The 12,708-nt window shown below is 38.2% G+C and overlaps 1 protein-coding gene across 5 annotated transcripts in view; it reads left to right on the top strand.

Moving 5' to 3' along the window:
- Mindy3 (MINDY lysine 48 deubiquitinase 3) overlaps window positions 1-12,708 on the top strand; it is a 73,726-nt gene that overhangs the window by 50,377 nt on the left and 10,641 nt on the right. For all 5 annotated transcript variants that reach the window (XR_607294.3, XM_017798385.2, XM_029563954.1 and 2 more), the window contains one exon: window positions 8,684-8,756. Coding sequence is in view for 4 of the 5 variants with exons in the window: in XM_017798385.2 (XP_017653874.1) it covers window positions 8,684-8,756 (73 nt within the window). In the remaining variant the exon portion in view is untranslated. The remainder of the gene's footprint in view (window positions 1-8,683; window positions 8,757-12,708) is intronic.

The raw sequence follows: 12,708 nt of genomic DNA, 5'->3' as shown, positions 1-12,708 counted from the left end.
ATTGTGTATTTTAATCTCAGTGTAGGGTAACAGCTGCTGATCCGGTATAAAAATGATGGAACCATATCTAAGCATCAAATTTTGTCTTCAGTAGATCAGTGACTAAATTCTTGGTGATCCACTTCAAATTTCCCTTTGAAGATGGGATGACTTTACATCCCTGATTTTGTTCTCTTTTGTGAATATAAAAGGACTCTTGCTGTATGTGTAGCATCACCTTTGACCTTTCCTGTAATAAAGTAATTTTCTTTTCAGGTAAGAACAAGAGAACACATTACCATTTAAACACAAAATATATAAAGGAACTGAATTTGATACGAAGGAAAAACAAAGTGTGTAACTGTTTCTGTGTGAGCTCACAGTCCTCTCCCAGTGGTGTCTGTTTCTGGGAGTCAAGGAGTTACCCACAGAGCAGGCCAGTTTTTTTGTATGACTCTGTAATGTTAGGAAGTGAGAGATCCCTTTATTTAGGTGTTCTAAGATTGCTTAGTTCTGCTTTAATGTTCGTGTATTTCTCTATGTATAAGACAATTTTGAGGAAAAGAATTTAGATGCTTTATACCTTTTCCTGTTATAAGGAATATTCACTTTTATGTATCACTAGTTGTAAAGTTCATGGGAACTGAAATCTTGCTTCACAGTCATTTTGTAATGGTTTTCTTCTGTATTTTAATGTTTACTTACCCCATCCATTTGTCTTAAGTAAATTTTGCTATTTCTGCTAATGTTTAGATTTTGTAACTACAGAAATTGATTTATGAGACTGAGGCAGTTGTTTTATGTTAAATCATAATTTGTGTGACTTTAAAAAATGTCTCATTATGTGGCCCTGGCTGGTCTAGAAATCAATATGTAGACTAAGCTGGCCTCTAACCCAAAGAGATTTACCCCTGCTTCTGCCTCCCCAGTGCTGGGATTAAAGGCATATACTACTATACCTGGCCCAGTTTGTATATCTGTCTACTAAAATCGGGATAACAAAACAAAAATATAGTGAAATGACCTTACATGAAGTTCTTTGAAAGTTTGATGAGCAAGCTAAAGAAATTAGCCATTTTCTATAATTTTGGTTTTACAAACATGAAGCTTTAGCCCAAAGATTCCCTGCCTGCTTAGCATACTTTACAGCTGACCTCTTTCAGCAATTTAAGGTCATGCTAATAATTTGCACCAGTATGAAACTGACCTTTACATTTTCGATTACTTTGAATAGGAATCTTTCCAAACATGTCGTCAGTGTTCATGCCTCAGCATCTACATTAATTGTCCATCTGTAATCTGCCACAGCTCTGACAGCTCACGCAGCTGCATCTGGGTTTTGGTTTTGTTATCACTTCTCAGTCCTATCTAATATCATCTTACTTTGTAGAAGTTCCTATCTTCCTTAAAATTTGTTTTTTGGTTTTTGTTGTTGTTGTTACAGTAGAATCCAAATCATAGGCAAAGTCTGAAGTTTTTTTTTTTAGTCAGTATTGTTCAAATCTACACCTCTAGCTATGTGTCCAAAATTGAGGGGGAAAATGTAGTCAGTACAGTTAGTAGCAGGAAACACCTATAAATAGAGAAGGAAAAGTCTTACTAACCCATGGCCACCGCTAACTGTGCTTACTGCATCTTGATGGCATTTCTGGTCCAGCTTTGATGTGTTTTGCAGTGCAACTGCCTGCTCCTGTTTTGCTTTTTTTGTTTGTTTTGTTGTTTTTCATATTTGAATTCTTAGCTGGATTATTCATGTAAACAAGAGTGATTTGAAAGACTATTTTCTAAGTTCCCCATAGTCCATAAGTAGTAGCAGTCTAGGTACACTGGAGAGTCATTACACAAGGTAGACACCTCAGGCAGTAGAGATGAATCTTCTGACCACACTGAAAACGTTGACAGGGAGCTGTGCAGCTATATGGAGCAAAAGCCTGCCCCTCACTCATACTGACTCATGCCCATCAGACATGGCTGCCCACTGCTGTGTGAGCTTGCACTTGGACATTAGAGTTGATGAGTCTGTGGAGGATCCACCTCCACAGGCTGTTTCCTACACTGGAGACTTTGCTGATACAACACAGTTAGGTGCCAAGAGGTGCTGGGTTGCTGTGGAGACAGCCTGGTGCTTTTGCTTATCTGGAAAATAATGGGGGAAAAAAAAAAAAAAAAAAGGAAAGACCACTACCCAGTTAGCTTCAAACAATACTGTATGTTTTGAGAGCATTTAATGATTAATTAAAATCACATTTTTTTGAGACAGGGTCTCCTTATAGCCCCAGCTGGCCTGGAACTCACTATGTAGCTCACAGAGGTCTGCCTGCCACTGCCCCTCGAGTGCTGGGGTTAAAGGCATGGGCCTGTCTTTAAGCAGTTTCTTAATAGTTCTCAATCATTTTTTAAGTATAATTAGTAGGGAAGAATCAGTAGGAAATAGATTATGAAGTGATTTTGAAGTAAAATCTTAAAACTGAAAGGTCAATCCTGTACCAGTAGCTTTTGTTTTGTTGGTTTTTATTTTTTTCTTACTGTTTGGAGGGGCTCTTGGTAGCAGTATGCAAACGAAGATGTCATTTATATAGCTGTGATGGTTCTATTGGGTAAGGCTCTTAGAGGTTCTTTGATTACAACAGCAGATTACTAATGATAATGAAGAAAGGAATGAATAAATTGAACTCAGTAATTCTACTTATGCCTGGCCAACAGAGGCCTTATGTTTTGGTATACATTTGAAAGAGGTAAAGTTAGATTTTAAAGAGTCATGGCAATCAGTAATTAATTATACTGATAATACATAACGTGCTTCCTGAAAAGGAGGGGCATGACTCCTGCTTGTAGATATTGGGTAGTCCCATCCGGCTCATCTCTGCTTCTCTTATGGGTCTCCTCAGGTCAGTAAGCATGGGAGGCTAGACAGTCTGAAAGGCTATATTCTTCAGGAACTGGAGATAAATGTTCACCCTATCATTCCCATGGCCAGACCATCTGATCATGTCCCACTAATAGAAAGAATTCATTTTGAAACTAAAGTAATCTTGTTGGTAACTATAATAGTATTTATTTGACTCTTGTGTTTAAGATGTTTTCCTCCTGAGGGTGCTTAAAATAGTTTCAGATGCTGTACCTATTAAAGTTTTCTCTTAAGTGGTACAACTAAAGATGACGTGAACAACTTAGACTTACTTCATCAGAATCTTTCTTACTTATAACGCAATAGTTTCAGGGAGGACTGTTGGATTACTGTGTGTCTATTTGAACTTCAGTTTTATAAGGTAATTTTCCTAAGATAATTATTTATGACAATAAAAAATGTTTTTCTCTCTCATCTATTAGATTGTGACCGTGAGTGCAGACTAAATCTTTCTTTATGAACTAACAGACTTGCAAAGAAAGTAAGAGAACGGGAAAAGGAGAGGAGAGAAGAGACATGGTTTAGACAGATTGGGAATCTACTGAGTGTAACATAGGAAAGCAATTGCTATAACAAAGTCTTAGAAGGGGAAGATCTGATGGTGGAAAGAATCCTCTTCATATATTGGACGAAAGTGCTAGTTTACTTCTTCAGTGGACAATATGAAAATCTAAGAATTAGATCCCATTACTGAACTATTCTGCCTTAGGATTGTAAAACACTCTAAACTGAGTAGGATTCCGTATTTCTGCTCAAATTTGACGTACAAATAGAAAACACATTTAGTATTTGTTATACAACCAAATTTGTTTTGTGGATCATTCAGCCACAGGTCTTTATACTAGGAATCTTGCCAACAGAGGCAAGAGGTGAGCATTAAGTTTTCTAGTTTAGCCTGGAATATGTTTTTATTTATCAACACTTGGAATTTACAGATGAAGCATCAGGTTATTTTAAGTTCTGTTCTGCATGTCTGCATTTTGAGATGCCTCCAGTGTCAGGGAGTATGAAATAATCTTCCTGTACATGTAAAAACTGGGCAGTCTTCCTTATTTCAACTTTACAAACAGTAGTCCATTTCTCAAATTTCACTTCATAGGAATGTTAGGATAATGCTGGATTATGTTTTCCACCTCCTCCTCCTGAAGATTGTTTTGCTTGCTTTTTCACTCACAGTACTATTTTACTTCTTAATGGTGAGCTGATAATTTATACCCGTAGAAATTTGTGGAATAAAAGTAATATTATAATTTATGAACACACTGGACTAATTAGATCAAGGTAGTTAACAGCTGTCACCTCCAATAGGTAACATATTTTTGGAGAACATTTGAAATTTGCCATCTCAGCAGTGTTGAAGTGGACAACATGTATTACCTTTCTTCATTACGATATGCAGTGGAGCCGAAAGGAAAAAAATTCTTTCAGTCCGCTTCCTTCACGCTTTGATGGCACGTCTTCCCATTCCTCCTAACCCACCTCCATAACCACCCTCTGCTCTCTGCTTCTGCGTTCACTTGCTTTAGACTTTAGTACATAAAGGAGAAGTTGAAAAATCTTTGCTTTCTTGTACCTGGCTTACTTAAATAGCTTCTACGTCCATCAGTGGTGATACAAATGACAGCATTTCTTTTTTTAAGAACAAGTAGTATTCTATTGTGTGCACATTTTCTTAATCCCTTCATCTGTTAAGAGACATTTGGCTTGATTCTGTGACTTCACAGTGAACATGATGGTACAGATCTCTTTGATTTAAAATCTTTAGGGTGAATACTTAGAATAGAATTGCTGGATCTTAACAGTAATTCTATTTCTAATTTTTTATATTCTTTAAAATTGAATTCTTGCAAATTTTATAAAATATAATTTGATGGTATTTAGATCTCCTCCCTTATCCACACCTCCTTATTGCCTCCCATTCAATTTGATGTACACTAATATGTATGTATGTATGTGTGTGTGTGTGTATATATATATATATATATTAGTCTTTATATCAATAAAGTCTAACTTGTACCTTCAAATGTCCTTCAGTGTGGGTCCATCCACTGGAGCCTGGTTAACCTACCAAGAGTCCTATACTTGAAAGAGACTGTCTCTGCCCCTCCCAGCAGCCATCTGTTGTCACTGTTTCCTTAGGTGGGGTTGGAGCTTCTTACCCCCTTCCTCATGTTTATGCTGGGAATTTTTCTGGTTTGAGCTTGTATGGGACTCGTACACGCTATCTCAATTGCTTTGAGTTCATATGAGTAACTGATCAGCTGTCTGGAAAATTTCCCTTGTGGTCATTCACTGCCTCTGGCTTATACCTCCTCTTCTGCAATGATCCCTGAGCCTTGGGAGACAGAAGTTTGATTAGGTTCCTGTTCAGGGATAAGAACTCTACAGCCTCTTGTTCTCTGCAGGTTGGCCAGTTGTGGGTTTCTGTGTTAATCACCATCTGCTGCATAAGGAAACTTCTCTGGTGAGAGGTGAGAGATGTATTAATCTGTGGGTACAGCAATACGTCATTAGGAATCAGTTTAATAGAAAACTAGTGTTAGGTTCTCTCCTGTGACCTGTCTAGCCTCAGGTTCCTAAGCCTGATATCAGATATGTCAGTGTCTTGCATTCAAGTCCTTCCTTCCTAGGAAGCAGACCTGAGACCCACTTAGAGTGGTGGTGCTCCCATAGCATTCGTGCCACAATTCCAGTGGTGGACATGTCTTGCCAGGCCAGTTGTTGTAGTTTACAGGATTCTCAGCTCTGAATAAAGTTCTCCGTGGGAGTTGAGCTATTTTGCACTCATTCCTAACAGTGGGAGGGCCTCCCTTAGTTACTCCTTGTTGACATTTGTCTTTCTGACAGTTGTGAGATTATTTCTTATTGTGACTGTAGCTTGCATTTCCCCAGTGACTCGTAATGTTGAGCACATCTTCATGTACTTTATGACCATTTGTGTGTCTTTTGTGAAACGTTTATTTGTGTACCTTCCCATTCTTTTAAGTTGGGTTTTTGTTTTCTTACCATTAAGCTTGGGCTCATTATATATTTTGCATAGTAATCCTTTTAGGAGATACAGGGCTTGCAGAACTATGTTCTCATTTGTAGACTGTCTCTGCACAGTGTCAATTGTTTTCAGTGCAGAAGCTTTTAAATTTAATATAATCCCATTTGACTATTGTTGATTTTATTGCTTGGGATTTTGGAGTGAAATAAAAAAAAAATCACTGCCATGACCAATGCTATATAATTTTTCCCTTATTTATTTTTTCTTGCATTCAAGTCCTGCTGTTTTGAAGTGATATTCATATATGGTGTGGGCTAAGGATCCAATTTCCTTCTTTTACATGTGGAAATTCAATTTTGCCCACACTTTTAAAGAGATTTTTTTTTTTACCTGCTAATATTATTTTTTTAGTTGCATTTATGTGTGCACATATGGAGGTTAGAGGACAACATTTGGAATTGGTTCTCTCCTTCCACCACATGGGCTGGATCTGGGAGTTAAATTGAGGTGGTCAGGCACGGGAGCAAGGAGTTTACTCACTGAGACATCCCACTGGTCCTCTTATTTAAAATCAGTTGGCATGCCAGGCTTCTTTTCTGGGCTTTCTTTTCTGTTCTACTGGTCATTATTTTTATTTTATGTGTATGTGTTTATTGCCTGAATGTATTTAAGTGCACCTGTGTCACTGCAATGCCTGCAGAGTCAGAAGAGAGTGTTGGATCCCCTGGAACTGAAATTCCCATGTTAGCTACCATGTGGGTGCTGGGAACTAAACCCGGGACCTCTGCAAGGGCAGCCAGTGCTCTTCATCACTGAGCATCTCTCCCACCCTAGGCCTGCTAGGTTTTTTTGTTGTTCATTTGTTTGTTTTTTTACCGTATCACACTGTTGTCCTACTTTGTTCTTTGTGCTCATGATCACTTGGCTATTTAGGACATTTGTAGGACATTTTATAGCTCCGTAGAGATTTTAGGACTGTTTTTTTCCTTTTTCTATGGAAAGTGATGTCAGTTTCAATAGAAATTACATTGAATCTACAGATCACTCTGGGCAGTATCAGTATTTTTCAATGTTAATTCTTGATAACCAGGCATGAGGTATATACCTGTAATCACAACACTCAGGAGGCAGGCCTTGAAGGATCCTAAGTTTAAGGTCATCCTCAGCTTCATAACAAGTTTGAGGCCAGCCTGATATACCTGAAACCCTGTCTAAAAATAACATTGTTTGAAATAAGTTAAATAAAGAAACATAATCCATAAGTCTACAGAGTCCACAATTACATTGTGTTCTTCCTTCAGTCCAGCATTCACACTCTGTCAGTCTGTTCGACAAATTACATCTTCATGTTTGTTTGATGCAGTGTTTATAATAGCAGAAGATTACATATCACCAAAGTATCTAGCAATTAAGGGACCAAATCATGAATTCAAAACAGCATTGACAGTTAGGACAAAAGAAAGCAGTGTTTGGCAAATGAATACTGGCAAAATAACATTGAAAATAATAATGTAGTGCAGAAATTTACAGACTGTCGGGTCATCTTTCATCTTTTATTGGAATGCATCAAAACATCCCACAGCCTCTGTGGGGGGCGGGGTACACGCACGCACGCATGTGTGTTGTGTTGTCTTTTAGTATGTGTGAGACTGGGTTTTACTGTGTGGCCCTGGCTGAATGAAATGACAGGAAGGGTTACTTGGAAACTTGTTCTCTGATGTTTATCTGAGTGAACACAAATATAGGTGATAGCTTAGACCAAAGCTGTGACCAGAGATAAACTACAGGAGGCTCAATTCTGCATTCATGTCAGCCAGCAGTAGGATTTTATAGTAGCATAGGTAAGTGTGATAAAGCTTTATGAAGAAATGATAGCATGGAACTGAATTTTTGCTCTATAGAATTTTGATAGTTGTGCTCCCTGTAATAAATCAGTTGTGGGAACTGACAAGATGGCTCAGCAATTAAGAGCACCAACTGTGGCTAAGAGCTCTTGCAGAGAACCCAGGTTTGATTCCGAGCACCCACATGGCAGCTAACAACATATGTCATTCCAGTTCCGGGGGTCCAACGCCCTCTTCTGACCTCTGTGGGCATTGCACAACACAGGGGCACTTAAATATGTGCAGGCAATACACGCATACGCATAAAGTAAAAATAAATATTTTTTTTAAAGAAACCAGTTGTCTTAAAAAAAATCAGTTGTGATAAAGGATTTTTTTTTAATTGGGGGAAAGGAGTAATTTTATCATAGACTATTACCTTTGAAAAACTAAAATTTTGGACTTCTAGAACCTAATGGTTTAAATTTTTATTATACTGCTAAATTGTGCTTTCTAAAATGAGAACTATTAAATGTGTTGCTATATGTATAATTGTCCATTTATTGTTTGCTTAGTAGAAACATCTCTTAGAGTTTTGAGTCCTTGAAAACTCAATTATATTTTAAGTTAACATTTTTCTTATAATATACAATAATGTAAAAAAGTATACAAATCACTAATTTTTACATATTGTATTTTATAGTAATTGCTTGTGTGATGTTGGATTGTTCACATGTTAATGTAGAACATGGCATAAAATTATCTTAATTTTCTTTGGTTTAAGTCTTATTTCCATCTTGTTATTGTAAAATTAATCACTAGAGAGTTTGGATTTCTCTGGCCACTTGTCTTTGATGCAGCTGCAGCTCAAAGACCTCTGACTCCAAATGATGTTGTTCTCCACCCTGCCCTGGTATCTCTTTTGAATGTTATGATACTGTAGCTGGTAGATAATACACATTTTGTTTTATTTTATATTTTTAGGATATGGCTTTAGTTGCCCCAGAGGCTCCTTCTGAACAAGCCAGAAGGGTTTTCCAAACCTATGATCCAGAAGGTAAAATATCTTTTATATCTCATATATTTGAAATATATTGATGCCCAAAAGATACATTGAATTATTAAATGAAAGATAGGTGGCGTTTCTTCAAAAGTGTTAAAGGGCAGTTTAGAAAATAGGAAACAGCACCACCACCAAAACCATCATCAGGCTCTGCCTTTGCAGGAGGGTTTTGTTTCTTGAGATCCTGAGCTTTGAGTGCTGCTCAAAGAACTTTTGAAGGTGGCTCTCTGTTTGATACTGAATACCAAAGGTCAGGATCCAAGTAAGTAATTTTTCCTTATTTATTGCTCTACATGAACATTACTTAAGCAGATCTGTGGCTGGAGATATGGTCAGAGGTTAAGAGTACTTGCTGCTTTTGCAGAGAACCTGAGTCCAATTCTCAGCACCCACATCAGGCAGCTCATAACCAACTGTAACATTAACTCCAGGGGATCTGACACCTCTAGCCTCCACAGGCACCCATGTCTGTGTACACACACACACACACACACACACACACACACACTCTTTCTCGGGAGTTCCAGGCTCTCTCTCTCTCTCTCTCTCTCTCTCTCTCTCTCTCTCTCTCTCAAAAAGAGTAAAAATCTTTTTTTTTAAAGTAAACAGATCTGTCTTGTAGACTGCTTCAGTCTGATTGATGATACGGGGTTAAAGATGTGGAAGAATGTCATCCTCATCCTTGACTCTATGTTTGTCCTGCCAAAATATAGTTTGAAAAGTTCACATATACACACGTTAAAATGTCCACTCCAGATCTGTCACTTGAAGAGTTTTGATCACCTTTTGTTTCTGAACGGAGGAAACACTTGTCCCTTAACTCCTGCTCCTACTTCACTAGCTTCTCAAATACAGCTTCCAAGCGAAAGCCTTCAGTTAGTTGTGTTGAAAATTACCACCTTGAAACAGTGAAGTCCATATGGATTCCAAGTGGCTTCAGTTACCTGTATGCAGCTACTGTCCTTTAAGCTGCTTACTCTTGAGAATCTGCTCTTTGACAGTTTGAGTAATGCAGATTCTTAGAGTGACTTTCCCAGCCACTTCCTAGCAGTAATTACTAAATGAGCACAATAGTTTATAAGTGACTGAAAATGAAAATGTTTCCATTTTTAATTTCAGCTTCTTCTCAGTTAAATCTTATTTCTCATCACAGTTCTGGTATCATATATAGAAAAAGACATGCACTCTGAAGAAGTGAAAGGCGCCTCTGCTTCCATTCTGGGATTTCAGTTTATACAGCCTTCCTAAGCTGACACATAAAAATTTGGAAATGAAAATAGTTTTACCTATCAGTTGTCTTCCTTTAGTAGAAACATAGTGAATTTATTTTCATATTTCATTCCTCATCATTATGGTCAATCAAATTAATACACTTATACTCGTAGACTAACCACATCCAAAGCATTGCCTCTAGGAGACCACATTTTCTGCCTTTTTTAAATGTGTATGTACATGCCTCTGTGTGTGTGTGTGTGTGTGTGTGTGTGTGTGTGTGTGTGTGTGTGTATACACCACGTATAGGCAGGTACTATGAAGGCCAGAAGAGAGTGTTGGATCCTCTGGAACTGAAATTACATGATTGTGAGCCACCCAGTGTGTGTCGTCCTCTGTAAGAACAGCAAGTGCTCTTCCCTGCTGTGCCCAGCCCTACATTCTTAGTCTTCCAAACAGGATGGTGACTGGTATTTGTGCAAAACATTACAATTTGTAAAACATTTTATCTCTATGATTGTGTTAAAACCTTGCCATGTGCTTGCTGGGGAGATGGCTCAGTTGGTAAAGTGCTTGCTCACAAAGCTGAAATGTTTTTGCAAGTGCTTTTTTTAAACAAGTTCTTTATTCTTATTACTCCAAATTATTTGTAACTTGATAAATTAGAGTCTCTCTAGTCCTTCACTTGCACTTGCTGTACAAGCATGAGAAACTGAGTTAAGTCCCCAACACCCACACAAGAATCCAGAGTATTCACACCTGTGATCCCAGTGCTGGGGAGGCATCGGTGGACTGATCCCTGGAACTCATTGGCCATCCAGCCCATCTGAATCTGCAGGCTCCAAGTTCAGTGAGAGATCCTGCCTCAAAAACAGGGTAGAGAGCAATCAGAAGAAGACCTCTGAATCAGTGTCCAGTCTACACATACATATATATACATGTGCATCCGCAGGCACATATGTACACACCCACAGGAACACATATATACACAAATAAAAGCCCTGCCATGAGCCCAGGAATTAGAGACTGTCGTCATTTTGTTGCAGAGCTGCCAAAGCAGCATGCTGTGCATCGCTTCCCAGAGCTATGGACGGCTCTGTAGAAGCGAAGCAAACTGGGGATATGCTGGCCGAAGAACCACTCATCCCCTCCCGACACTAACAGTGCCTTTTTGAAGGCTAAAATCATAGAGACTTTAACCATTCTAAATTAGTTTGCTTTGAACTGTTGTCAATTTAGTAGAATAAACATTTGATATGATTCTCATTTTACTTGGGCAAGTTGAGTAATCTCTATTTCAAATTCTTTAGGATTTTAGAAACCTGCTACGTATTTTGACGTCAAATAAGTTGTCAGATCAAAAGTGCATTTTGAATTGTTAATTGATCATTTGAAATGCTATCAAAATTTTAATTTTAGCAGTGCCTGTTATGCTACTTAATTACTTGGCTCAGTTTCATGATTAATCCCAAATTAAGAAATGACAATAATAAAAACTGTTGGCTCAGAGCCTAAAAATGCAATTTCTCTGGCAGCAGAGCCTCATGTGCAGGCTTTTAAGGCCAGCCATACTGCATCGAGCATATCATTCTGTGGAGAGAAGTATTTGGACGTGGGCTTTGTTCTTAGGCACGTGCTATATGAGAATCCTTCTAAAATGACAAAAAGGTGAAAAGAGTGGACTCAGGTTGGTGGAGGTGTCAGAACACAGTGACAACAGTGTTTCCTAAGGACCCTGAGTAGCAGGTAGATACACGTGATAGCCAATAAGCATGGGGATATATCCAGATTATTGTTCCTGTCTGCTGGTAGTCAAATAAAATGTTTCACATTTATAGATTCTGGGCTTTTAACTGTGACTTAACTAAGCAGAATAAATTTTTCCCTCCACCTTTCAAATTCCATCAGACACAAGCTCACAAAGCTGAAATGTTCTTGCAAGTGTTTTTAAACAAATTCTCTATTCTTATTCCTTTGAATTATTTGTACCATGATAAATTAGAGTTACTCTAGTCCTACACTTTAAAAAAATGTGCATTTTTAATTATCACAAATCATTCATAGCCTTTTAGTCAAGGTCAATCTGTCTTCAAGTGGGTAACCAACTGCTTGTGATGTTTCCAAATAGAAAAGGCCTCAGTGTAGTCTTGACCTCCTTTCCTTCCTGCTAGACTGGAATGTGAGGCGTCCTGAGTCAGCAGCTGCTCACTTTTGTTCTCCAGTTCGCTGCTTCAGAAGCAGGGCTTTTGGACAACAATAATCTAATTCTTGAAAAAGACTTTATGTTGGATGTTACTTTAAAATAGAGGCAAGAAGGCTGGAGAGATGGCTCAGCAGTTAAAAGCACTGGCTGCTCTTGCAGAAGACTTGGGTTTGAATCCCAGTACCCACATGGCCACTGACAACCATCCCTAACATAACTAGTTCCAGGGAATCTGATGCCCTCTTCTGGCCTCTGAGGGTATTGCATGAGAGTGAGTAAATGCATTGGGGAACTTGGGCACTGTTCATTTAAGGCATAACAACAGCGTTGTTAGAACTTACCATCATCTCTAACTCCCTACAAAGTGTCTTTGCATCAGCAGAGTTTGATCACTATATGTTTCTTTCTAATCAAACCATAAAATACTTGCTGTGAAGTAGTCATTGTCAACATTTGATTCTACGATTCTACTCTGCATTTCAATTTTGGACTTTTGGGGGTTTTTTGTTGTGTTTGGTTTGGATTTTTGTT

This window comes from Nannospalax galili, unplaced genomic scaffold (assembly GCF_000622305.1).
Source record: "Nannospalax galili isolate Female #2095 unplaced genomic scaffold, S.galili_v1.0 scaffold976, whole genome shotgun sequence".
NCBI classification, from domain to species: Eukaryota; Metazoa; Chordata; class Mammalia; order Rodentia; family Spalacidae; genus Nannospalax; species Nannospalax galili.
The sequence above is the reverse complement of the archived record's forward strand: the minus strand, read 5'-3'. Positions and strand labels throughout refer to the sequence as shown.